General features: G+C 36.2%; 5 protein-coding genes and 1 long non-coding RNA gene across 14 annotated transcripts; 4 read left to right on the top strand and 2 right to left on the bottom strand.

The window, feature by feature from the left end:
- Positions 1-1,195: 1,195 nt before the first annotated feature.
- On the top strand, positions 1,196-5,100 carry LOC104707289 (uncharacterized). 2 transcript variants are annotated; one of them, XM_010423614.3, is made up of 14 exons: positions 1,196-1,699; positions 1,797-1,931; positions 2,024-2,050; positions 2,254-2,344; positions 2,508-2,551; positions 2,661-2,759; positions 2,851-2,908; positions 2,999-3,051; positions 3,135-3,236; positions 3,613-3,678; positions 3,764-3,876; positions 3,982-4,153; positions 4,263-4,333; positions 4,544-5,100. In XM_010423614.3, exons 1-13 carry the CDS (start codon positions 1,586-1,588, stop codon positions 4,329-4,331), a joined length of 1,143 nt encoding a protein of 380 aa, XP_010421916.1. In that variant the 5' UTR covers positions 1,196-1,585; the 3' UTR covers positions 4,332-4,333; positions 4,544-5,100. The 2 variants fall into 2 exon arrangements, with proteins under 2 accessions (XP_010421916.1, XP_087317704.1); XM_087461578.1 differs by having other exon boundaries at positions 2,503-2,551.
- On the bottom strand, positions 4,452-6,529 carry LOC104707290 (11-beta-hydroxysteroid dehydrogenase-like 5). The gene is made up of 6 exons (XM_087461579.1): positions 6,160-6,529; positions 5,738-5,930; positions 5,529-5,614; positions 5,314-5,445; positions 5,070-5,234; positions 4,452-4,996 (listed from the first exon to the last, which is right to left on the bottom strand). Exons 1-6 carry the CDS (start codon positions 6,346-6,348, stop codon positions 4,628-4,630), a joined length of 1,134 nt encoding a protein of 377 aa, XP_087317705.1. The 5' UTR covers positions 6,349-6,529; the 3' UTR covers positions 4,452-4,627.
- A 1,012-nt stretch (positions 6,530-7,541) lies between these two features.
- On the top strand, positions 7,542-11,191 carry LOC104707291 (putative serine/threonine-protein kinase At1g09600). Its single transcript, XM_010423617.2, has 7 exons — positions 7,542-8,805; positions 8,925-9,209; positions 9,291-9,608; positions 9,698-9,925; positions 10,012-10,112; positions 10,209-10,584; positions 10,674-11,191. The coding sequence occupies exons 1-7, from the start codon at positions 8,317-8,319 to the stop codon at positions 10,845-10,847; spliced, it is 1,971 nt and encodes a 656-aa protein (XP_010421919.1). The 5' UTR covers positions 7,542-8,316; the 3' UTR covers positions 10,848-11,191.
- A 6-nt stretch (positions 11,192-11,197) lies between these two features.
- LOC104707288 (uncharacterized) lies at positions 11,198-15,761 on the top strand. 8 transcript variants are annotated; one of them, XM_087461584.1, is made up of 13 exons: positions 11,280-11,481; positions 11,572-11,679; positions 11,750-12,142; positions 12,335-12,373; positions 13,527-13,653; positions 13,738-13,799; positions 13,874-13,941; positions 14,052-14,101; positions 14,187-14,256; positions 14,426-14,549; positions 15,047-15,163; positions 15,270-15,387; positions 15,488-15,746. In XM_087461584.1, exons 3-12 carry the CDS (start codon positions 11,909-11,911, stop codon positions 15,360-15,362), a joined length of 984 nt encoding a protein of 327 aa, XP_087317710.1. In that variant the 5' UTR covers positions 11,280-11,481; positions 11,572-11,679; positions 11,750-11,908; the 3' UTR covers positions 15,363-15,387; positions 15,488-15,746. The 8 variants fall into 8 exon arrangements, with proteins under 8 accessions (XP_087317708.1, XP_019084046.1, XP_019084045.1 ...); XM_087461580.1 differs by lacking the exon at positions 15,488-15,746 and having other exon boundaries at positions 15,270-15,475; XM_087461583.1 differs by having other exon boundaries at positions 11,296-11,679; positions 15,491-15,746.
- Positions 15,762-15,814: 53 nt separating this feature from the next.
- LOC104707287 (glucuronoxylan 4-O-methyltransferase 2) lies at positions 15,815-17,174 on the top strand. Its single transcript, XM_010423608.3, has 2 exons — positions 15,815-16,390; positions 16,471-17,174. The coding sequence occupies exons 1-2, from the start codon at positions 16,024-16,026 to the stop codon at positions 16,974-16,976; spliced, it is 873 nt and encodes a 290-aa protein (XP_010421910.2). The 5' UTR covers positions 15,815-16,023; the 3' UTR covers positions 16,977-17,174.
- A 5,009-nt stretch (positions 17,175-22,183) lies between these two features.
- LOC109126014 (uncharacterized) lies at positions 22,184-24,947 on the bottom strand. Its single transcript, XR_002033078.2, has 2 exons — positions 24,846-24,947; positions 22,184-23,545 (listed from the first exon to the last, which is right to left on the bottom strand). It is a non-coding gene; the product is annotated as an uncharacterized LOC109126014 (long non-coding RNA).
- Positions 24,948-25,832: the final 885 nt, after the last annotated feature.

The following is a 25,832-nucleotide window of genomic DNA, read 5'->3' as shown; positions in this document are numbered from 1 at the left end:
TTAAATATACATGGACCCATCAGCCCATTTAAGTTATACATGGACCCATTTAAATATACATGAACCGATTGTCAAAAAAAATATACATGGACCCTTTTAAATTTTTTCTTTTTATCAAACAAATATTCTTTTGACAAACGGGTTTTCCACAAACCTGTAACAAAGACTTGAGAAAACTTGCAACAAAGACTTGTCGACTTGAGAAGCAATGCATCAACAAAGACTTGAGAAGTAATTTGTTTGCCAAACATACACACAACACAAGTCTTTACACATTTCCGTTTCAAGTTCATTGGATCTTTAGTCTTTTGACTATTGTTCAATTTCCGTTTCTTCCTTATTCATCCCCATTGTTCTACAAAAACCTGCAAACACACACACAAAACACAATATAAAACTGTTAAAAAGGTCAAAGGTTCTCAATATAATAGTGTCAAAGCTCAAAGACTATAAAAACACAATACAAGGTGCCACAACCTCACTTGCTCTGATACGATTGCACCTTATTATGGAAAACCAAAACATAACTCAATTCCACATGAAAGTAAAAGTAATATATATATATATATATATATGTAGGAAACAAAAAGCAACATTTGTGGTGATATATCAATGGTTTAATGATTAAACACCAAGCAAATCTCACTTATATAGCTCATCAACGACTCTAAGAGATGTGATTTTTCAGACAACCAATGCAGGTAGCGTGAAGATGGCGGAGCCTCCGAGTCGGATGTGATGTGACGGTGGCGAAAGATTCGCGAGTCGGATCAGAGAGCAAAAGATAACGGAGGTGAACGTTTCTGCTTCACGAGTCGAGTTGTGACATTAGCCCTAAGTTCGTACTCTAAATGCTGTCGTTTACATCAAGAATTAAAAAAAAAAATATTGGACTATCCATTTAAAATTAAATAAAACCCGTTAATAAAAGGGCTTAAAAGGGTGCACCTAATTAAAATTATTGGTTTTTTAAACGAATTCGAGTCTAAAAACAATATACATAATCCGTTAAGACCCGCAGGCTTAAGGCCCAGTTTAACATCACTAATAGAGACCATAATGATAACAACAAGATAAGTAAAATTATTAATGTGATATTTTATCTGAGTTTATTGAATAATTGGAGAAGTTAATAAAGTAATTTCTTGGAGATTTTCCGACTTCTCTTGAGATCATACTGTAGAATTTTTAAAATAATTTAAACCAAATCAAACTAATTTGTTTACTCGGTTTGGTTAGATTTTTGGTATATTTACAACATTTACCAGGAAAAAAGAGAGGTTGTTAGTTAGGTGGGAGGCTGGACCGGACCGACCGACCACTCTACGTCCGTGTCAAAGCCGACATAAGGGGTATATTTGTCAGTTCCACTCTATTTCCAACCTGAGAGGATTCTCGGCGGAGGAAAAAACCAAAGGGAGACGACGGAGAGACCAAGGAAGAAGAGAGGAGGAGACGACTCACAAATCGCATTGCATTCGATTTCTCCGCCTCTTTTTAACTTCTTCATCAATCTCCTTCCTTTCTCTGTTTCCGGTAAAATTGCGAATTCCGGCGTTTTCCCCAAATTTTGAATCTGTTCGTAATGTCGTCGGTCTCTTGCTCCACGGCGAGCTCTAACGGCGGATGTAGATTCATATTTCAAGCCAAAACATCAATCCATTCTCCTAGTTTCATCAGAATCGGAACAAATTCTCAGGTTCCTTAGTCCCATTCCTCCATCTCTCTCTGTCAATCAGTTTTAAAGTTTCAAACTTTAATAACTCTTTACTCTGTTTTTTTTTTGGCTACTTAAGAGTGACAGATTCTGTATGCATCGTTTGGGATTGGTAATTGGAACTCGTAAAGCGAGAGGAACATCTATACGTATGGCATTAGTTGATGAGAGACAATCAACTAGCAAAGATGTTGCTGAGCCTCCTCGGATCTTGGTATTTGAAGTTGTGATTAGTTTTATCTTGTTCCGTTACAAAAAAAAGTTTGATACTTGATCATTGATTTATCTTGTGTCATTGTTTTGTAGGCATATGATCTTGTTCAAGGAGCACTTGTAAGTTATCTGAGAGCTAGTCTGTTTATATATATTTCGTTTATTGGAGTGTATGATCTTAGTGTTTAAAGCTTGTTTTCCAAGGAAAAAAGTATTAAGTTTGATGATGCTGGCCACTTAGCTAATAAAAAAGCTAACATACGTTTGAGAGATTCTCTCTGTTTCAGATTGATTGTGGACTGAGATTGATGATTTACACGCAGGTGAAATGGAGATGGAAGGAGGACAAGTCTGTTCCAGATACACCCACTGCTGTTCTCGTACATGGAATTCTAGGGAGCGGGAAAAACTGGGGTCAGTACTGTGGGATTCATTGTGAAATGGTTTCAAGTTTGGCTGTACTTAATGCCTTCTCAGCCTTTTTAGTTTTGTTTCTTGTTTCTTCAAACTTTGTTGTTTAGTTGTATGGTGTGCATAAAATTTCTCGCTAACCAAACCTTAATTCCTGTTAGTCTAGGCACTTTCGCCCGAAGATTGGCTCATGAGTTCCCAACTTGGCAGGTATCTGTTTTCACCACCAAATGCACTGAACTAGTGAACTGTACTGTGCTCATACAAACTTATTGGCTTGCGAATAAATAATATGCTTCTCTTTGTTCAATCTTCACAGTTTCTCTTGGTAGATCTTCGTTGCCATGGGGATTCAGCATCTCTCAAGAAGAGAGGTCCACATTCTGTTGCTACAACTGCTTCTGATGTTCTAAAACTAGTAAGTTTCTTTCTCAGCCCACTTTTTATTCGGTTATTCATGAAATAGACCTTCTCTGACATTCGTCTTCCTCTATTCTGTCATTCTTAAGGTTGGTCAGTTGAGGTTAACACCACGGGTCCTTGTTGGTCATAGCTTTGGTGGGAAAGGTAACTTAACTTATTTATGAAATTGCTTCATCCAGATTATTTACTCTGACGTGATAACATTTCTGATGAGTCTTTTCTATGATCATGTAGTTGTTTTAAGCATGGTGGAGCAAGCAGCTAAGCCTCTTCCACGACCAGTCCGAGTAAGTGTTCTTTTTTTTAATGTCTATATCCCATGACCATTGGTAGGATTTATGTTAATCTCCCTAATTTGTATCCATTTTAGGCTTGGGTACTGGATGCTACTCCTGGAAAAGTTCGTGCAGGAGGAGATGGTGAAGATCATCCACGAGAACTTATATCATTTCTACGTACGTTGCCAAAAGTGGTAAGTAATGAGGGCTACCGATCTTTTGTCCTCTTTCACAATATTCAGTTCTTTTTCATTGAAGATTGTAATTTCGTTCCCTTAAATTCTGTCAGTCTCAACTTTCAACCTTTGCGCAGATTGTTGTTCACAAGGAATTTATTGTGTCAATTTTCAAGTTCAGTTTTGTGATTTTAAAGAACTTCATTATGAAGAATAGTTTAGATTCATGTTCGGCTGAGAGAACTATAAAATTCTATCAAGTAAACAGAACATGTGGGTACAAAATGATTCAAGGAGAAAATTATTGTCTTTCCTTCACCGTTTGAACCAGTTACAAAGTCTTAGAAGGCAGATGAAAATATTGCTTATTAACATCATTTGTGTTTGGTTTAAGGTATCGTCAAAGCGTGAGATTTTAAATGCTCTTCTCAAAGAAGGGTTTTCCAATGATGTTGCACAGGTATATAATAATTTTCTTCAACAGATTCTATCAGTTGTTAACTTTCAGACCATTGGTTGATTCCCGCTTGATGTGTCTTGTGCAGTGGGTTGTTACCAATCTTAGACCTACTGGACCATCGTGCTCCAGCTTCTCGTGGACATTTGACCTAGATGGGATCTCCCAACTTTATCAGTCCTACGAAGACACAAATCTATGGTAATCTATTTCTGTCAACTCCGTGTGTTAACTGGAGGAAACTTGTATAAGATCTTACCTAACTGAACTCAAACTTCTTGGCAATGTTGCTTCTACAAATAAAAGGAACTTTGTTGAAAATCTTCCAAGAGGAGTACATGTGAATTTTTTGAAAGCTGAAAGAAGCTTGCACCGTTGGGCCCTCAAAGACCTTCAACGAATCCACGCTGCTGAAGAGCTCGCCTCTGAAGAAGGAGCCGGAGTAGAAATGCATGTCCTGGAAGATGCTGGTCATTGGGTAAATTAAGCTAACCTATACCTCTGCTTTTACATTGCTTCATCTTTGTTTCCTCTTTTGTTATTCTATTACCGAACCCGTAAACTAGTACCGGGTTGTGCCCTTTTAGGTTCACACGGATAATCCAGATGGTCTCTTCAGGATCTTGTCATCTTCTTTCCAAGTTCTCAGAACCTAGAGGTGCGGAACAGTCTTGGTTCTGCTTTTTTTTTTTGTCTGTACAATACTTGTGAAGTTATGTCTAAATCACATTCGACAGATACAATATCATATACATCAACCTTGTGTCCGTGTAATGTTTTTGGTTGACATAAGTAAGAAGTACTATCATATCTGGCATTATTCTCGACTCTATGTCCATTATACATTGCTTTTTCTTTGTTTACTTAGTCGGAGAAAGTCCTAAAGCTCAAGTTCACTCTACACTCTACACACCAAACCGACCGCAACTCTTGTTTCTCAATCCAGCTTTTATTACAACTCTTGGATGTTAAACTGCGCAAACCGAGGAGGACTCGCAGGATACCGAGGTGGGCTTGCAGGATACCGTGGTGGGCTTGCGGCATAGTGTGGTGGGCTTGCGGGAAAACGAGGTGGTCCTCCTTCAAGCATAAGTTTCATTTGTGAAGAGGATTCATCCACAGGCAAACCCGCCCCTACCCTACGTGAACCCTCAGTAGATAGTAACAACTTGAATGTCCATCTCAGCACATTTGGCGTGAAGACTCTATAGAGGAGAAACACGTCGTACCAGTTTGGGAACTTTACGTATGGGTCTCCCCTACAAGCTCCCGCCACAATCATCTTTGCAAATTCCTCTAGCGGTCCACCGTTTGCAGGTACCTGCAGATCGTGTAAGTAAGTCTTTGGGTCTTTTTAGTTCATACAGTGAAATGTTTGGTTAAAAAACTTTTACTTCTCTTTCTTCCTTCCATTGCATCTCAGCACCTTCTTCTAGCATGAACTTTCCTCTAGTCATCTCACTCCCGATCCATCCGTGAGTGGCGATAGTTATTCCAACGTCTTCATTTAGCTCGAATCTTAGCGTCTCATAGAAGTTGACTAATGCTGCTTTTGCTGCCTACACAATGATAAATTAACTTATGTAATCTCTAACGAGATTGGAAGTAAAAGTAAATGTTTATAGTATAGGTACTAACTGAATAAAGACTCATCCGTGGTAGAGGCAACCAGTTCTCAACCGATGCATTCACGACTATCCGGCCATTCGTCTGTTGAAGGTATGGCAAAGCTACATATGTCGGATAAACATTCCCCCAGAAGTTTATGTCCTGCTCAAGAATCTCAACCTTTGATATCTATACTATTGAAATGAGATCGATGCACAATACAAACCAAAAGAAGATACGCATACCATCAAATGCGGAAAGACAGTCGTGTCACTCACTTCCTCAAAGTAAAACGTGTGTCCAAGACTCGCTGTATTCACTAGGTGATCCACTAGTGTGTTGAATTCGTCATCAGAGATGCAAACAATATTTTCGTTAAAACCAAAACTTTTGCTTGACCTACAAGTTAACCTATCCCTAGCAATTTATAAGGAAATGACGAGAAGTAGTGTACCGCGGCCGTAATAGTTGACGGCTTGGGTGATAAAACGGCGGCAATCATCTTCTTTGATAACATCAGCAGCGATGATGATGACGTGGTTGGCTCCAATTTGCTTGGCCTTATCGCTCACAACTCTTAGTCTCTGCTCTCTCCTAGCCACCAACACCAAATTCGCTCCTCTCTTTGCATATTCATACGCTATTTGCTGCGTTCCATCTCATTACCAAGATCATTAGCATCCATGCAAAAATCAAGAAACTCATAATACCTTTTTCTATCATTGTAATGAAGATTACATTAACTAAAGAAAGCAGATCTTGGTTTAATATTTGTGTTTGATAATTAGAAGAAAATAATTAATATATTCATAGAAAAAAAGATCTTCAGCATCCATGCAAAATTAAGTAATATCAGAAATGCAAACGCAAAAGTACCTCTCCAATAGCGGAGGAAGCTCCGGTGATGACTACGACTTTATCTTCCATGTTTTCAGTGGCGAAATAAGAGTTGTAAACCCGTTCGGAGAAGCTAATGAAAGACAGTAATGGCCATGCGAAGGCCATCACCACCATCGTCGCCGGAGGCGCCACCAGGTTCATCACCGAGTTCAATAGATCCACCATTTTCAATTTTTTGTTCTTTTTCGTCTTTATTCCAAAAACAAAGAGATGTATAGGATCAGGCTATCGAAACGAAGAAGAAAGATAAAGAGGAAGAGCAAAATGGTAATGTTTTGTTTTGCTTTTTGTATTATGAGAAAAGAGAGAAATTAAATTTGTGGGGCGGATTTTGACGCATAGTGATGGATGGTGAACAACATGGCTGCATGCAGATAGAGGTACAAAGCCACGTGCTTGTTCATTTGACGTCTTTGAGTTTATTATATTGTCTAGACTTTTACATAAAGATAAAACCGTGAAGCTCCAGTTCCGATTTAATCCGGTTTGGATGTTTTCTATATCCTGGTTCAATAAGTTCGTGGAACGTGCACATCTCCATTTGGAATATAGATTCTGATATTGGTTCTTGGTACGTATAGCACATGCACACCTCCATTTGAACGTCACTTTCATTTTAGTGGGTGGTTTGGTTAATTACAAGACCAAGAAACCAATATCCAAAACCAAAGTGATTAACTAGAGGTTGCTATGGTTCTCGGCCAATTCTAATTTGTCTTTAACTAAGCGATCTTGTGGATTGATGGGCTTCCAGCATAGGAGGTGAAGACGTGTGTTGGACGTGGACTTGGACTTGGACCCTGGCCAAGTTGCCTTTCCCTATTCGGAGAAACAAAAGATGTTAACTTAGCTAATATATAGTTAATGGAGAAGTATAGCATTTAAACGAGCTACATAGTTAATCTTTCGTGCAACAAGAAACTTGATCATATAAATCATAGCTTATAGTTCTCTTGAAATCTTTGTAGATGAAGCAAACGAGAGACGCGCCTAAGGCGGCAAGGCTGTGCCTAAATGTATACAGTATACAAAATATAAAGCATGAGCTTCAAGACCCAACGAATTTTATAATCTTTACATTTTTAAATTAGTTAACCACGTATACATACTTGTTTATCGAGTTGAAGTTTAAAAAAGAACAACTACCTTAATGTTAAAGAAACATAAAATTTAGTTGATATCGATATCTTTATGCAATCTCTTATCATTATGCAACATGCATTTATTTAATTTCTAATATTTTAGTCTACGACGTCGTGGTCAATGCAGAGCTTTTCATATGCTAGCTAAAAATACTTTGTGGGAGACTTGAACTTTAATTAGAAGAGTCTTTGGGATAATGTTCTTCTTCTCTAGATAGATATGGAAAGATAGAACAAGTGGGACCCACGATCTCCGACAGAAAACATCCTACGTGGGTCATTGTCGTAACAACAACATAACACAAACTACTTCATGTCTTTCTTTTTTTAAACCGTTGGGATCAAATTTTCATCACTTCATGCAAATTTCGTTAGTCTGTTTCCTAACGAAAATACACAGATCCAAAAATAGAAAAAGAGATATATATTGTGAGTTGTTGTCTTTGTCTAGAGAATCTAGGGCTTCTCCATATTTTCCGGTGATACAAAAACCAAATCCATCTCTCTCCTCATTCCTAAAAATTTCCAAATCAGAATTAACAAACACTCTGTTCGTTATTTCTCTCTCTCTCTCTCTCATTCTCTCCCCGTATTTTCCGTTATCGACGAACAGTTTGCTGCAAGAAAACAAATTAACAACGTTTTGTTCATCTTGCAGTGGAGATAACGGAAAAAAAATAAACCAAAACATCATCAATCTCTCTTGTTTCTTGATTCACAAGACTTCTTTTCTGTGATTTTCTTTTCTGAATTTACATACTTTAAAGGTTTTGTATAAGATCCTTCTCATTCATTTGGGATCATATAAGATCAAAAGATCTCTGGTGGGTTGAAGAGATGTACAATTGCATAATTTAGGCTACTAAACATTTTGATCATCGATCATCTTCATTTTGATAAAACCTGAGGTTCCTGGGATTTTGGGGCTTGGGGACCATTCATGATATATTTGTTCTTGATGCGGATAGGTGAAGAATCAGCCTGAAGTATTATGGGATGCATTTGCTCTAAAGGAACTGCAGAAGAAGAAGTTAATGACCAATATGAGAAACCTAAAGAGAATTGGGACAAAACGTCCTCAGTTCAGTTGACCGCACCTGTAACTTCCAACAAAGATGAGTTTTCACTTAAATCGGGGGACGAAAGCTCTGGTAGACGCAAAAATGAAGGGTTGGCGCATAAACCATCCGGTAGAGCCAGCGGATTGATTGTTCCTGTAGACGACAGTGATGGTAAAACTGTAATTGTTGAGAGACCTACGAGGTGTCACAGGAGATCTTCAACTGCAGATATTGGAAGAGGAGGAGGAGGAGGAGGATTCAATATGTTTCAACCGTTTAGTATCTCCACAGTTGTTCCACAGAGCCCCGAGGCAGAGCTCATTGCAGCTGGATGGCCTTCTTGGTTAACCTCTGTTGCAGGTGAAGCCATCAAGGGTTGGGTTCCACGAGGTGCAGAGTCTTTTGAGAAGCTGGACAAAGTTAGTTCCCTTTTCTCTCTCTGTTTCCATATAATTTGCAGTTTCTTGATTGATATATGTATGTTTCTGTTGTGTTGGCTCCTTGGGCTGATCATTATGTGAACACTGTCTTTTTGCAGATTGGACAAGGGACTTACAGCAGTGTGTACAGAGCCCGGGACCTTGAGACTGGTAAAATGGTAGCCATGAAGAAGGTCAGGTTCGTTAATATGGATCCGGAAAGCGTGAGATTCATGGCCAGAGAAATCCACATCTTGCGCAAACTTGACCATCCAAACGTTATGAAGCTTGAGTGTCTTGTGACCTCAAAACTTTCTGGTAGCTTGTACCTTGTGTTTGAGTACATGGAGCATGACCTCTCGGGCCTCGCTCTTAGACCCGGTGTTAAATTCACTGAATCCCAAGTACGTTCAAGGATTTGATTATAACAAAAAGGTAACCAAAGAATCATGGAGACAAAACTTATTTCTTGTTACTTCTTGCAGATCAAATGTTACATGAAACAACTGCTTAGTGGGCTTGAACACTGCCACAGCCGTGGAATCCTCCACCGCGACATTAAAGGTTCAAATCTCTTGGTAAACAATGATGGAGTTCTCAAGATTGGAGATTTAGGTCTGGCGAACTTCTATCATCCAGAACAAGATCAACCCTTAACGAGCCGTGTAGTAACCTTGTGGTACAGGGCCCCTGAGCTTCTACTGGGAGCTACAGAATATGGACCCGGGATAGATCTGTGGAGTGTTGGTTGCATTCTTACAGAACTGTTTTTAGGGAAACCTATCATGCCGGGAAGAACAGAGGTAAATTACCTCTGTACAGTTCTTTGAATCCATGACCATTCAGCATACTTTATTGATTCAAGCAATGTATCTTTGACAATGTCTCTTAGGTGGAGCAAATGCATAAGATCTTCAAGTTGTGTGGTTCACCGTGCAATGATTACTGGCAAAAGACAAAGCTACCACTTGCCACAAGTTTCAAGCCACAACAACCTTATAAGCGTGTCCTTCTAGAGACTTTCAAGAATTTACCACCGTCAGCTTTAGCTCTTGTTGACAAGCTTCTATCCTTGGAACCAGAGATGCGGGGCACAGCTTCTTCGACACTAAGTAGCAAGGTAGCTTTGTATTTCCTTTATCTAGCAGTTCTTCATTTGCCTCCTCAATGCAAACTGAATTCTTTCTTCGTTTTTTTTTTCTCTAGTTCTTCACAACGGAACCACTCCCTTGTGATGTATCAAGTTTGCCCAAGTATCCTCCAAGCAAGGAACTTGATGCAAAGGTCCGTGATGAAGAAGCAAGAAGGTGTGTGAGAAAGGCTCCTTAAATAAGTATTCTTGCACTAGATAACCACAAAATGATTCATGTGAATTCCTAAACATACTCTCTATATAAATTCAGGAAAAAGGCTGAAACTGTGAAGGGTCGTGGACCTGAATCTGTGAGACGAGGTTCGAGAGACTTCAAGAGTACCGCTACAACACCGGAGTTCGTTGCTTCAGGGCAGGCAAAAGATACAATCACCAACCGGAGGTATAATCCTCAGGAAGACAGTAGAACCGGCTTGAGGGGAGAGATGGGAAGAGGCGACAGAGACAAAGGCTTTTCTCATACCAATTCAATGATTCATCCAAACATAGCAGCAACATGGAGTAAAAATGATAGCTCTAGGCACAACGTTGTTGAGCTGAAGGCTACTCGATCTAGCAACGTGCCCATGGCTGGGAGATACTTGTCTCCTTCACATAAAGAGGATGTATCCTTAGAACCCACAACGGTAACAAATCACTTGGAACATGATAGTTTCAACATATTGGTTATAGTATTAGATTACGAACCCTAAGATGTTTTCACCTGTGGTTTCAGACATACGTACGCAAGAAGAACAGAATGCACTGTTCAGGTCCACTAATGCCTCCCGGTGGAAACATTGAGGACATTCTGAAAGACCATGAGAGGCAAATCCAAGAAGCTGTAAGGAAATCACGACTTGAGAAATCAGCAACAAAGAAAAATAACAACAGAACAGGTGCAAAGTAGAAGAAGACATGGATGCAACTTTGCTAACACCAAAACAAGAAAAGAGCATTACCTGAACTGGAAGAACGAAGATCGACCATGATAATCATCGGCTCTACTATTCAATTCAGCGCTGCAATAGACAATACTCTTACAGATATATTAGCAAGGCAATGCCACAGCTATGCTTATGGTAGTATGATCTGTTACTATATGTAGTGTGGTCCTTGTACATGACAAGTCCTGTTTTCTCTGTCTCACACACACATTATTTGTGGTTTGTGGATGCAAACAAGTGTGCATATTTAGCAATCGTGTTTAGTTGTGCAAGTTAATATGAAGATAGAAGCTTTGTCCAGTCAAAATGCAAAGAGATGGTGCATCATTGTTGTCATATACAAACAAGCCAACTACGTAAGCTATATAGCTTATGGTATACATTAATTCAAAACTGTACCACCATAGCTTTAAACAATTGACCTATAAAAATCAGATTCTCATGACAAGAAAAACACACAATAAAGACTCAATTTTTAAGAGCCACTTGGGTCCAATTTTGATAAATCGTCTTGCTTTATTCCTCAATTGCTAAGTGATCAACCAAAAGCAACACCTCTCACACATACATACGAGATGCAACCCCAATCCATCAAAGGTTTTTTTTTAACCACTAAAGCTGCATCTCTTCTTCAATAGAACAAGGTGACCCCAAATTTGTGCCTGAGATGACTGCCCTTGTTCCCAGGAAACTCGATTTCTCGGGTCGCCGTCGCCTTGTTCGACAGTGTATGTATGTGAAACAAACCGATGTGCTCTGTGACTGTGACTCTGTGTGAGAGAGAAGATGAAAGTGGTATTTACTTGTTTGCCCTTTAAGTTCAAGGCACTTTTATAATATCTGAGGGTAAATATGTAAATTTCAGAACCAAGGTTAACATTTTCCCCAAGAGTCATCGTCGTCGTCGTCGTCGTCGTCGACAGTGTTGTTGTTACCAGTCAAAACTAAGCGCCAAACTTTTGTGTCTCTGTGAATCGATCGTTCTCCTTTCTTCACTATCGAATTAGGTTTTCTGCGTAATCCAATGCTAACATCATCGGTGGCTAACAGCACTCTCTGTTTTCCGATTGCGTCGTTTCCATCATCCACGTTTCATTCTCAACGATTCTCGAAGAGAATTTCAAGAAACGGGAAATGGGTTTGTGAAAGGGGAAGACTTTATGTGAAATCAGAGGCGAAAACGGATGAAGCGTCGACTACGAGCAGCAAGTCATCGAGCTTCTTGTCTTTTCTATGTCCATTGCTTAAAGTTTTCTCTGTGAGTCTTTCTCTCTTTTACTCACTCTAATCTGGCTCTTGTGAGTGACTTGACACTTTCTCTGCTGTTTTGTTGTCATCGCAAGTCTCAAGTGTGTTTGTTTTCTAGGTTGTTGGGTGTTAGTGTTATGTCTCGAAATTGCTTACTGAGAGTGATTGGTTCAATCTAATATTTCTCAGCTCTTGTTTCTAGGGAGGTGATCCTTCTCAACAGCGGAATCATGCTCTGGAGGTTAGTCATGTTTTTAATTTATGGAGTTTTTTTAGTCAAATAATAATGTTTTATGTTTTGCAACACTTCTGTTTTTAAGTCCGTAGCCTCTCAAAACCAATGAATTAGATCTGACATTTGAGCCTGATTAAGTTTGGTGTTGTGCAAGTGTTTAGGTTTCAGTTTACTGATACTATTATAGCCTTTTTAGATCTAAGAACTATATTAATATCACGCACTGTAAACCATTTCATGGTCCCTTTGACTTTAGCAGAAGGGTTTGTGATAGAATGGTCCCTCTTCAAAGCCAAGAGTAACTGCTCTGATACCAAATGATAGGTCCCAATTTAGGACAATCAATGTTATCAAGAACAAAGGAGAAGAACACTTTGGTTCTCAAAGACTTTAGAACAAGTTACTGCAATTTTCTCTTCATCGTCATAAACATCGAAGATAGGGGCTCCATAGATCTCATTGTAAAGCTCCATGGATTCTTTCTTTTTTTTTTTTGGATAGTGAAATAGAAATTCGAAGGTGTTTTGTTGAACGTTGATTCTGGGAGAATGCCGTCAACAAGATGGATAGAAATGCTTTGATACCAAATGTTAGCAGTAATGCTAATTTTGGTCCCTCTTCAAAGCAAGAGTAACTGCTCTGATACCACTGATAGAATGGTCCCTCTTCAAAGCCAAGAGTAACTGCTCTGATACCACTGATAGAATGGTCCCTCTTCAAAGCCAAAGAGATGTGTTATGTCTAACACATGAACAAGTAACCAAAGAGATAAACTCTGTTTTGTCAAATTTCAAGTCTATTCCATTAATGTGACATTGAAGTCTTTAAATACACAAACGAAACAAAACAGATTGATAACCAACCCTACAAACAAGGAACATGATTAATAAAATGGGAATATGGAATCGTGGACTTGATATCCTAAAACTAAGGAAACCACTAAGCATCTTCTCTGGTTTGGTTCGGTTATGATCTTATCAATTTGTGAGGGAGGATGTAGGTTTCTGAAATTTCTTACAGAGGGGTAAGAGAGTCCTGTTTTTTCTGGTTTGTTACAAGGAAATAAGGAACTGTGTTTTGCTGAGATTTTAGCATTGATTATGTCACGACAAACCACTGAGTATTTTGTCTTCTTTCCTTATGGTTGGCATGAATACAGGTTGCAACTTCTTCATTAGCATCTGTTGCCAGACTTCCATGGGGATCTCGAGTATCATCTGAGGGCATAGATAACCAAGATGTTGTTTCTTTTCATCCTCCTTTGCGTTTGCAGCTTTTTGAATTTGGTATGTTCTTGTTAATTTCAATATAACAAAGTGCATTAATGGAAAACCATTTTTACATTTTTGAGATTTTTTTTGGGATAATAGAGGCATGTCCCTTTTGTCGGAGGGTGCGGGAAGCCTTGACTGAGCTAGACCTCTCTGTAGAAGTAAGAACTGAAACCAAAGATGGCTCATTAAGCAATAAACCAAAGTTTATCCTGATAATATTTTGTTAGTTCAGGTTTATCCTTGTCCTAAAGGATCTGTGAGACACAGAGAACTGGTTAGAAGATCTGGCGGAAAAGAGATGTAATTTTACGTTCTTGTTCTGTCAATTTGTTTTGTTTTCATCATTCCATAGCAGTTTTTGTTTTCCCTTCTAATGGTGTTTCGTTAAAATTCTGTATGAAATTTTGCAGGTTTCCATTCCTCGTCGACCCGAATACTGAAACTTTAATGTATGAGAGTGGTGAGTCACAAGTTCCAACATTAATAGCCTATTTTCGTGTTCTTTAGATATGTTTACATTGGTTCTCATCTCCTTTCTACTTTAGGTGACATCGTGAAGTACCTATTTAAACAATATGGAAATGGAAGAGACCCTTCCACAGGACTTCTGGAAAGGTGAGCATCTTCAAAATCTGCAATACTTGGGGTCAAACTATCTGGTTTGTGTTCTGTAGTCTCTAGCTCCATCTTAGCGTGAATAAATTGGAGTATTCATGTAGGCTAGTTTCTCTTTCCTGTAACTATAACTTTTAATAGTATAGCTGAGTTCTTTAGAATTTTCCAGCACCTTGTTCACTGGATGGATGCCAACACTTCTCCGGGCAGGTAGAGGAATGTCATTGTGGGAAAAGGCTTCAACAGATCTGCCACCTAAAATGCTCGAGCTCTTCTCTTACGAGAACAACCCGGTACTATGCTTTTGCCTTTTCCTTTCTTGTATGCAAGAAGACTCTTCTCATGATTGGTCGTTAGATCCGCACATTGCTCTAATAGATTTTCGCCAATATTTCCTGTTAATACGATAGGCACCAGAATTGTATAAATCAGTAAGGTGGGAAACAGATGAAGGGTCTTTGACCAGTTGGTTGTTTGAGATCCTTTTGGCTTTGGGAAAGTTAATAGGTCTCTACTACAAATCTCCTAGATACTAAGGGTTCTAGAATGTAGTCCTTGATTCAAATATAGAATGTAGTCCTTGATTCAAATATAATAAATAGGATTTCTTCATAATTTAGAGCTTAAATCCTATCTATGATATAGAAACCTTCTCATCAAGAATTTTAAGTCTATGCAGTATATTATTATGGTGTAATAATTCAGTCTTAGTGCTCATATCATCTTTCATATGCTGGAGAAAACGTTGGTGACCAAGGGTTTTGATTCCTCATTTTTTTTCCCCTCCAAGTATTCACGGTTGGTGCGTGAAGCACTGTGTGAGCTGGAGCTCCCCTACGTATTACACAACATTGGAGAAGGGTCCACACGGATGAAATCACTTGTAAATGCTTCAGGATCAAATAAGGTCTATTTTTTTTTACCTCTCTCTGTCTATACAAGAATCTACTTACACTCTTACCAATAACTTATAAGAAACGGCTGTAACTGTTGTTGCTTAATACAATTTACAGGTTCCATTCTTGGTTGATCCAAACACTGGTGTCCAATTAGGTGATTACCAAAAGATTCTGGCTTACCTCTTCAAGACTTATTCTTCAGCATAAGTGTTTAGTCTGACCTATTCACAAGGTATAAGCTTTTGACTCCACATGTTTTAACAAATACTGAGAACACTATTTTACATGAAAGTACATCAATTACTCCGAGCTTTTGAATATCTAATGATCAGTAGGTGGTATCTCAAAGTCACTCAAATTAGTGGCATGTTCGTGGATCTTTAGATAGAAGTTTTGTAAATTAGACTTTACACAATGCCGGATCAGGATGCATAGTTTGCAGGATCAGGATGCATAGTTTTACACAAAGAGGCCCTTTTCTTATTTTAAGTAACTTAAAAACTTTTGATGTATATATAATTAGACTAAACACCTGTATTGTCTTGTGTTTTGGCATCCAATTCTTGTTTTTCAAGCATCAGTTTGATAACACAAGCCTTCCCCCCACTACGTTTCACATCTTTCCAATCACATTATACAGAACATAATAATAATATTCAACAGATCCCCACCAAACTTCTGGTTCAATAGCAACCTTAGTAGCCATCATGTCATCCTCAACTTCCCCAATCATTCTCTCTTTAAGGTTACATCAATTCAACCACATAGCTCTCTATCTTTCACATTTTTCACCATCGTCAACACATCTCTCTCTCTCTCTCTCTCTCTCTAGCTCTCCATACTTTGAAACCCATTATCACCGAGAGAGATGAGGAATAAAACCCAATCTTTCATCAGCTCAAAGCTCATATTCATTTGTTGCTCAGTCTTGGTCTTGTTCATTCTCTTCTTAAAAAGAGAAAGCATCTCTTCCTCTTCAAACTCGAACACACGAGAGGAATATCACCAGAAACCTAAATGCCCATCAACCAAACAACAATGCACCAAACTGCCCATTTCTCTATCGGATGCGTTGGTTCATTACGTCACCACGGAGATCACACCACAACAAACGTTTGATGAAATCTCAGTCTCAAAGAGAGTCTTGGACAAGAATTCTCCTTGTAACTTCCTCGTCTTTCGCTTAGGACACGACAGCTTGATGTGGGCATCTCTTAATCATGGTGGACGGACTTGTAAGCTTCTCATAACAACATATCTTTAAAGTTTAATCAAATCTCTGGTTTCTTTATAAAGTTATTTCTTACATTGCTAGTGTTCCTCGAGGAAGATAAAGCTTGGATCGAGACAGTGACTAAGAAAATCCCTAACTTGGAATCATACCATGTCGTATACGACACGAAAGTGAAAGATTCGAACAAGCTTATGGAGCTAGAGAGAACAGAGGGTTGCAAAGCCGTGTCTGATCCGCGAGATTCGAAATGTGCTCTGTCGCTGAAGGGGTTTCCAGCTGACGTGTATGAGACGCAATGGGATGTGATAATGGTCGATGCTCCCACGGGTTACCACGAGGAAGCTCCGGGGAGGATGAGCGCTATTTACACGGCGGGTTTGTTGGCTCGTAACCGTTATGACAGCGACGAGACTGATGTTTTCGTTCACGATGTTAACCGGCTGGTGGAGGACGAGTTCTCAGTGGCCTTCTTGTGTCGAGGGTACATGAAGGAGCAGCAAGGGAGGCTTAGGCATTTTACCATCCCTAACCATCGAGCTCGCGTAGGTACACCGTTTTGTCCGGTGGATATCAGTCGCCGCTTTTGATATTGTCCGATGAGAGAAAAGTGCAAAGAACATTAACAAGAAATGAGAGAATTCGAGGATATGAAATGAGCTATGAGATAATTCAATACCATATAAATTGATAAATATATATATATACTGGTCCATTCTCTATTGAGGTTTTGCATAATATTGTGCATCCTCCATATCACTTGATAATTCTAATTACTTTATACTCAACACCAAAAAGTTCTTCTATACCAAACAACGCAAATCCTGAATGACATGCTTCTTTGAGAAAGTTACGTAACAACATAATGAATGCTACAAAAAAAAAAAAAAAAAAAAAAAAACTTAATGAATGCGCGTTTAGGAAATAAAGAACAAAAAGGAATGAAAATAAGTATTCAAGCCAGTTTCGTGCCATTAGAAGTTTGACATATCAGTTGGAGATATTCGGAACAATGTCCAGAAATGCCATATTGTCGAGGAACAATGTCCAGAATGCCATATTCTCGAGAGAAAAATGCTAGAATGCATTTTATGCCATATTCTAGTAATATTTTTTAGTTATTTTCTATGTTCTTTTAATTAAAATTTATTGAAAAGACCAAAAACCCATCTAACATTATACCTAATATTCTATCCTTTCGTTATTAACGTGAAACAAAATTTCAGATCTAGAAAAAAAAAACAGACGAAATTGAGAGAAAGAGATGGATCTAGAATCAGACAAAAGAGTGAAGAAAACTTTTGAGATCTTAGTCGTTGATTGTGTTGAATCTGCGCAAATGGAACCGATGTATCTGTGTTTGTTTCAAATCCGATGAAGATCGGGCTTACATGTTGTTTTTTTGCCATCGGAAACGTAAAACAATGCCATAGGAAACCGTGGAGAGGTTAAAATCTGGGGTCGACGGCAGAGAAGCGATGGAGAGAAGTAATGGAAGGTTGATGGTGCAGAATCGGCGACGACGGCGCTAGGGTTTAGAATTATAAGTGGGTTTAGTGACAGTTGTACCCGTTGTATATATCATTTGTACTAGTTGTAATTTTATATATTAGTTGTACTAGTTTTCGTATTCTTTATCAGTTGTACCTGTTGTATATATCATTTGTACTAGTTGTACTAATTGTCGTATTCATTATCAGTTGTACTCGTTATAATATTATATCTCAGTTGTACCAATTGTCTTAGTTGTTCTATTGTACCAGTTGTCAATTTTTCTCTCAGTTGTTCTAGTTGTATTATTCTCTTTTAGTTGTACTATTCGTCTTTAATTTCATTAAAGGTAATTTTGTAATCTCACAATTTTTATGACATTCAGATTAAAAACTGGCATGCCAGATTAATTTTTATCAGTTTGTGGCATTTTAGCCTCGCACCCAAGATATTCCCGAGCGCCAAATGAAGCATTATTAAACTGTACTAGATTTTAATCCGCGGTATACCGCATGTATATAATTTTTATTATTATTTATATTTTATATTGTATTTGTTTGTTAAATATTGGATGCTTTCCAGATAGAGGGATAACTAAATTTCCTGACCGTTTGTGCGGCTAAATGTTTATATTAATTTTTTAACCCGTAATATACCTCATGACCATTTGTTTGCTCTATTTAGTTTGTTTTGTTTATTTTTGAGAATCTATTTTGATTTTTAATTATTATAACAAAAAATAAGGGATCTAAATACATAATAAGTCATTTATACGCTATGATTAAGTCACATTTTTCCTAATGATTTAATTATTTTACACAATCTTAGGAAAATCAACTTAATTTTTATATGTCAAATATTCTAATATTAATAGTGTTGACAAATAATAAAATGAAGATTTAATCCATGTTAACACTAATTTAATGATACTAGATTAAGACCCGTGCTAGAGCATGGGTTGAAATTCATTTTATTTATATTATAATTTTTATATAAAATATAATTTATGTGATTGTTTTTAAAAGTTTTTTTGGATAAAACATTATGCAATAAAATCATATGCTAAATATGATGGCGTGAAAAAAGACACTTATTTTGTAAGTTTTATATTGTTAATGATTTTAGATAATTACTCGTGCTATAATACTGGTTAAATTTTATTTTCTACGAAATTTTGTATATTTTATATTTTAAAATAAAAATTTAATATGTTGTACTAGGTTATATATGTGAAGTTATTTCAACAATGTATATTCTACATCATGACTTGAATGTCATTATAAACCATAATTTTGTAAATTTGAATTTAAATATTCAAATTTTGACCCGTTACTCAGTAGAATTTTTAATTCAATTGATTTTCTATTTAAAGAATAATATTACTAAAGCTTGAATATTTTATAGATTGAAGAATTTATATTTGTTTTTAAAATTTAACTTATGATATATCCGGAAATAAAACTATTTTTAATTATTATAAATAATATGATAATTTTGCACAAAAAAAAATAATAAATAAAGAAATAATATGATAATTTATTTGTTTCACAAAATAGACTCATATATAAAAATAAAAGATGAAGTATAATGATAGTTAACAAATTAATATGTTAAGTTAGATATCAAAAAAATTTATTCGATGAATAATTTAATAAAGGAAATTAATATGGTAAGTTAGATGATATGATTCTTTAGAATATTCTATCATTAATCTATCATTAATGTATAACCTATTTGTAACTAATTAATCTATCATTAATGTATAACTTATTTGTAACCAACTTATTAAAATTATATAGTCTGCAAAACAATGTTGTGTACTTCCGTTTTATTATATAGGGGATTTTATTAATTCCAACATGTCCTCTTTATAACATATCTACTATGTAACCATATTATATACTATTTTAATTTTTTTAATTTTACATATTCATAATATTTTAAAATTTAATTAAGTTTATATATATTAATTATAATATTTAAATAAATATGAATCGAAGTTCTTCTTACGTTAAGAATCAAATTCAAAGCTTACTGGTTTTGGAAAACAAAATAGGAATCAAATTGTTGTTTTCTTTGTTTGCAAAGGATTCATAGATATAATATCTTCAATACACAATAGAAGGTGTTGTTAAATATATCATGGTTTCTATTTCCATATTGATTCTGCTATATTTTTTTTTTAGTTGGAATGGTATGTAAAATATTTAGGAAACAAAATCTGAAGTAATGCTATTTTTGGAAATTTTTTAGGGATTAACTTTGTAAATAAGTACAAATAAAAGGGTAGAATCCAAAATGTACATAAAAAATGTATATATAGATGGAAAATTATATGAGACAAGATTCGCCTCGAAATTGAATAAACCTAAACCGACGCGCGAGCCAAATAATTTTTATGCCTGAGGAGAAGCCAGCCAAGGCCTAGACCTGTACCGCCCGCTCCCAACCAACCTCCGTCTGACAGTCAAGAGACCTCTCACCATGCCTCCAAACCCGAAATTTGCGGCGAGCCTCTAACATATATCCCTTGATAAAACCAAAAGATGTGTTTTGAGTCTTTAAGAACCATAGACCTAAACCAATGCCACGAAGTAGGCCTGGGCATTCAGATACTTGGGTCGGGTTTGGATAGGAACCGTTCGAGTTCGGATCTTTTGGGTAGAGGAGTTTAGGATCCAATAGGGTAAATGTAAAAATTATGTTCGGTTTTGGTTCGGGTCCTTTCAGGTTTGGGTCGACTCGAATAAAGTGGTTAGCTTTGATACAGTGGTTCTAGTAATTTTCAGAACCGCTAAAAATCCAATTATTTTCGAGTACATAAAACCCCAAAATTTTATTGAATACCCAAAGTTTTTCGGGTTTTTGGTTAAATACCCGAATTTTTGGATAAATACCCAGAATTTCGAATAAAAATTAGAAATTTCAGATTCTCTAGTAAAAAATTGGATATTTGGATCCTACATTATTAGTATGTATTTAGCTTTCAACGCCTCTTCTCTCTATTGTCGTTGATGTTCCTCATTACTAGTGTTGAGAGAAAGAGAGAATGAAAGAAGCTAGGCGTTGGTGTGAAGGAGAATAAGGAGGAAGCAGAATCGACAGAGTTTGGATGAAAAGAGTGTCAACGTATCAAAACATACCAAAAGGTAATGACATTTGGTAGTGTTTTACCTAACTCTTATGTCGTGATTCTCCATTTTGGGAGATATCTGCAGCTTTGTGGGACATTTTTCTCCAGACGAAACTGGGACCAACGGAGTTTGGAAGTGTGTTCGTCGGTTGTTACCTGATCGACATAAAGTTTTGTGGGAAGATATATGACGCCTAGGGATTGCTTTTCATCGGTGGAGATGGAAAGTTAAATGTTAGTTTCCGATTTAGGGCTACGTCTTTGAGGCTATACTTTTCGGTTGTTTATGTTCAGCTTGTTTCAAAGTTGTTTTTGGTTTGGTGGCTTGTTGTAGGGCGTGGTTGAGTTGTTGAAGGTGGACAGTGTCCTGGTTGTGTTTGTTGTTCTAAATTACCTTGTTTGAGGTGAGTCTGTGACCGTGAGCTTATGTATGACTGGTTTTCGTGATGATGTGTAGGGGTGATGAATGTGTTATTGGATGTTCTGCTTAGTGGCTAGGTTGTTATTTTTATTTGTGGTTGTTATCTCGATTTCTTGTATGTATATTTGACACCTCGGTTTAAGAAAATATGGTGGTGCATTCAAACAGGTTTAAAACAATTGATTTGACCACTTTCACCAACATGCACTTACTTTTCGATCAAATATACTGAGAGAATGCTACAGTTAAGCGTGCTTATGCTGGAATAGTTTCAAGATGGGTGACTTTCCAGGATGTGGTGATTAGTAGGGTAGATAAACAAGTTTTTAAAGCTTTTGGGACATAGCAACCTGATCGTCGGATATGGGTGGGCCCACAGGCCAAGAGTGGATGTAAAACTCATTAACAGGTGGACCCATGGGCCCGTGTGGTAGCCCTCGGACTAAAAATCCGGATCTTCCGAAAACCCGGATCTGAATCCGTTATCCGATCAGAAAATCGGATATCCAGTCTGGGCGGATCTGGATTCGGAGAGTGAAATGATAGATCGGGCCGGATACGAATCCAGATCCGGATACCTAAATTTTTTGTGCAGGATATCCGGATCCGGTCTATACAACGCCAATCCAAGCCCACATATGTTTATTTCATTTTTTTTTCTGAAAAAGTTTGCATCTTTTTTGGGCTTGAATATAAAATAAGCCCACTAACCAAACCTAATATCTAATAACCCTAATATCTTTCAACACTTCATTATTTGCTTCTCTTCACCTTGCCGTAAACTTCGCCTTTCACATCTCCAGCCGCCACCTAAGCGACCTTCTCCATCACCAAAGCACCAAATCATCCTTGTTTTCCACCATAGTCTTCTCTTTTGCAACTAAAAACGACTATCTCCACCATTAAATCATCCTCATCCTTGACCTACATCATTTTCTTGCTTTACCAAAATCATTATCTCCCTTCGTGGTGGTTTCTCATCTTTATTGATCTTCGACATGCCTTTTCACAACGGTTCAAATTAATGTTCGCCCATATTTGGTGTCTCAATTATTTAGATCTATGAAGAGAATGAGAAAACTAAGAATTGAAAAAAAATTGACCGGATCCGGATATCCACGGATGTCCGAGTATTTTTGCGGATATCTGGACTGACTGGATCCGGATTTGGATGTTAAAATTGCAAATCCGCCGGAGACGGATCTGGATCCGGATACCCTCAAAAACGCCGGATATCCGGCTCCGTCTCAGGGCTACCGTGTGGACATAAGGCTTACTTAGAGAGTTGATGGTCGGGGTGGTACAATATAGCCATAGATGGAATGATCTCACTGAGTAATTCTTGTAATACTTATTCACGGCAATGAGGAAGAGTATGGTTTTTATTGGTTATAATGGTTATTGTATTTATAATAATTTAGAGTTGGTTTGGTATTTTTTCGGAGATGCATGATGGTTTGTTGCTGATTTATTGTCTGGATTTAATTAAATATTATGAAATATTTAATTATTATTATTAAAAAGACAGATAGATTGTTTCAGTGTAAAATATTAAAATAAATGTTTATCATTTTAATAGGAAATTAATTTAATTTTATAGGAAATACCTAAAATATTTATTGTGATCAATAAAAAACTTATTTACTTTTATTTTAAATCTACATTGTGCTAGTTTAATTAACAAAAAAGTACAAACCATGCCCAAATAAAAGCTCTTATGACTATGTCATGGTCTACAACTTGTTATTAAAGAAAATAAAAAATTTCTTTGACTTCCGTACCAAAAATTTAAACTTGGTTATCTGATGATCTGATAAATATGAAGATTCGATCCATCTAATATGGTTTTATCAACAATAATAAACGCAGTGGCATTCTTCGAGTCTGTATAAATGATTCGGTATTTTCTTGCAAGTACCAACGTCACTGGAATGTTTCCTCTTACATTGAGTTTTACACCCTTCAATGATGCATGATGAGGAGGATTCGCAACTACAATTGTCAATTTTTTCATTTTTTTTTTCTTAAGTCACAATCTTGTGGTACACAATGTATATTACCTTTTATAACATCAAGACACAAGTTTTTTCCGTGTGTTTCTTTTACCATCACCCCTAGTATAGAAAATATTAAGACATAAAAATCAGTTCTTAAAAAATATATATATATACATATATTAATTCCATGTTTCTAGAATACTAATAATTAACAAATTTTCACATATTAATAAATTATATGATATAGTTGATTGTGCAACAATAATATAAAATAGTCATATATTCTATAACTATGATATAAATGCAAATATAAAAGTATAAAATATAATTATTTGTGAAACAAATAGAAATATAGTTTTTAAACATCTATTTTACTTAATGAAGAGAGTAAAACATTGTAGAAAATATATATCCTACTATTCTGCGGATCAAAACTAATGTTGACCCTTGCTTTAAGCACGGGATATTGTAGAATCAAAAATAATTCGTACTAAAAAAATAAACAGATAAGAATTGTTGATCTTTTTTAAATGTTAGTTATATCGTTTTAGTTACTTCACAACTATAACAAGGATTTCATTTAATTGACAAAAGTTTAAACATTTTTATTCATTAAATGCCAATGTTTTATTGACAGGTTATCAATAAATATTTTTAAAATATAAAAATTATAATATAAGCAACAAATTTTTAATCACATACTATTATAAATAACATAATAACAACATAAATTATTACAAATTTTCATCAAAAAAATTCAGCCCGTTGTTTTCCGCAAGATAATACCTAGTATATATATATTCTAGAGAGAAAAAAACTTGTCGGACTCAATAGTATAATAACTTTCTGGAAACTTATTAAAATTGAATAAATAAAATAAGCTATATCCTTCAAAGTAGTATTTTTTTTACTGTAAACTTGATTTTTAAGAAACAAGATTAAGCGATTGGCTACTCTAATAAGCAAAATAAAATGAAATAAAATAAACTATATGAACATGACCATATATAGATATATAATTAATAACAATAATATAATTAATATTTATTTTTAATAATGAAATAATTGTCGTTCTTTACTGAAATTGAATTACAAATGACCTACTGTTAAGTAAGAAACATAATATTTGGACTCACTCTAAAATAAATTATGAGAATTAGGAATAAGCGACTAATAATCTAGTGAAAAAATAAAAATGCTCGAACTCATGTACAAACTTCAAAAATACTATAAAAAAGTTGTTAGCTTGTTGGTACATATCGAAAGCTATTATTGTTTGTAATCAGATAGTTGTATTTATTTTGGTAAAATAGTTGAATTTATTTTGTCGAAAAGAAGTAACATTTCTTGCCAATTAAGTTATTTTTGTATGGTAATATATAAATTACTTAAATAGTAGTAATATGTAAATACAAACCTATAGCAAGAAGGGTGAAGATTGTTAGTGTGGTGGCCGAGACTTTATTGGGTTTACTCATCTCATATGCTACGAATGAATTGATTAACTTTACAAGTAATTAAAAATAAAAAAAAGTTTACAAGTATATATAGAGAAAACTTTGGGCCTAAAGATATGGTTTTCCATTGGTTCTAGTTTTTTGATCTACGAATATGTGTGAGTATTAATTACAACCACACAACTATTGCAATTAACTACACCACACAATTGTTTTTCAACGGTGAATCAACCAAGAGAATTATGAAAAAAAGGAAACAAAGAGTGAATCCAAAACAAGCCTAAAGATATGGATGGCGAATTAAGTTACATGTGTCTATTTTTGATACATAGCAAGTATTATGGCCTAAAGATATGGTTTTTCATTGGTTCTAGTTTTTTGATCTTCCAATATGCGTGAGCCTTAATTAGAAGCTGAAACAATTCGATCTGTTTTTTTATATGATCTAATATCTATTAATGTCATACTTACTAGCAACCTACCCCAGTCAATAACAAATAGCAGATAATACATAACCAATTCAATAAACCAATAATGAATAATAAATTACTTAAACTAATTCCAACAACAATCCAAAACATAACAAGTCATAGAACCAGCAATCCTAACATCCGTTCTAGACAACTAAATTTCACTTTAACACCATATCAAAGACACATAGCAAACAACTGAGCCACTAGAACATCCTCCTCTTTATAGCCTTGATTCCAAGATCACACTTTGCTTTTACCTGCATGAGATACATGAGTATTATCATAAATACTCTATAAGGCGATCCTCCTATCTATTTGGCCAACTATGCCACCAAAATGCACTTTTCTCTTCGGTCAAGGGTTCTGAGAGAACTCCACAGTTAAGCGTGCTTAAGCTGAAGTAGTCTCAGGATGGGTGACCTTCTGGGAAGTGATTGTCGGAACTGTGCGAGTGAGGACAAAATAAAGGAAAAG

Source organism: Camelina sativa, chromosome 8 (assembly GCF_030686135.1).
Source record: "Camelina sativa cultivar CO46 ecotype springtype chromosome 8, ASM3068613v1".
Taxonomy (NCBI): domain Eukaryota; kingdom Viridiplantae; phylum Streptophyta; class Magnoliopsida; order Brassicales; family Brassicaceae; genus Camelina; species Camelina sativa.
The sequence above is the reverse complement of the archived record's forward strand: the minus strand, read 5'-3'. Positions and strand labels throughout refer to the sequence as shown.

Bases quoted from the DNA above. Each gene is read 5' to 3' on its own strand.
- LOC104707289 (XM_010423614.3), top strand. From the start codon at position 1,586: ATGTCGTCGGTCTCTTGCTCCACGGCGAGCTCTAACGGCGGATGTAGA. The intron at 2,909-2,998 runs GTAACTTAACTT...ATGATCATGTAG, and splicing joins TCATAGCTTTGGTGGGAAAG to TTGTTTTAAGCATGGTGGAG. The intron at 3,877-3,981 runs GTAATCTATTTC...TACAAATAAAAG, and splicing joins TACGAAGACACAAATCTATG to GAACTTTGTTGAAAATCTTC.
- LOC104707290 (XM_087461579.1), bottom strand. From the start codon at position 6,348: ATGGTGGATCTATTGAACTCGGTGATGAACCTGGTGGCGCCTCCGGCG. The intron at 5,615-5,737 runs GTACACTACTTC...TCAACACACTAG, and splicing joins CGTCAACTATTACGGCCGCG to TGGATCACCTAGTGAATACA. The intron at 5,446-5,528 runs GTATGCGTATCT...ATTCTTGAGCAG, and splicing joins CTGTCTTTCCGCATTTGATG to GACATAAACTTCTGGGGGAA.
- LOC104707291 (XM_010423617.2), top strand. From the start codon at position 8,317: ATGGGATGCATTTGCTCTAAAGGAACTGCAGAAGAAGAAGTTAATGAC. The intron at 9,210-9,290 runs GTACGTTCAAGG...TACTTCTTGCAG, and splicing joins TTAAATTCACTGAATCCCAA to ATCAAATGTTACATGAAACA. The intron at 10,113-10,208 runs GTGTGTGAGAAA...ATATAAATTCAG, and splicing joins CGTGATGAAGAAGCAAGAAG to GAAAAAGGCTGAAACTGTGA.
- LOC104707288 (XM_087461582.1), top strand. From the start codon at position 11,909: ATGCTAACATCATCGGTGGCTAACAGCACTCTCTGTTTTCCGATTGCG. The intron at 12,374-13,526 runs GTTAGTCATGTT...GCATGAATACAG, and splicing joins AGCGGAATCATGCTCTGGAG to GTTGCAACTTCTTCATTAGC. The intron at 15,164-15,269 runs GTCTATTTTTTT...TACAATTTACAG, and splicing joins ATGCTTCAGGATCAAATAAG to GTTCCATTCTTGGTTGATCC.
- LOC104707287 (XM_010423608.3), top strand. From the start codon at position 16,024: ATGAGGAATAAAACCCAATCTTTCATCAGCTCAAAGCTCATATTCATT. The intron at 16,391-16,470 runs GTAAGCTTCTCA...TTACATTGCTAG, and splicing joins TAATCATGGTGGACGGACTT to TGTTCCTCGAGGAAGATAAA.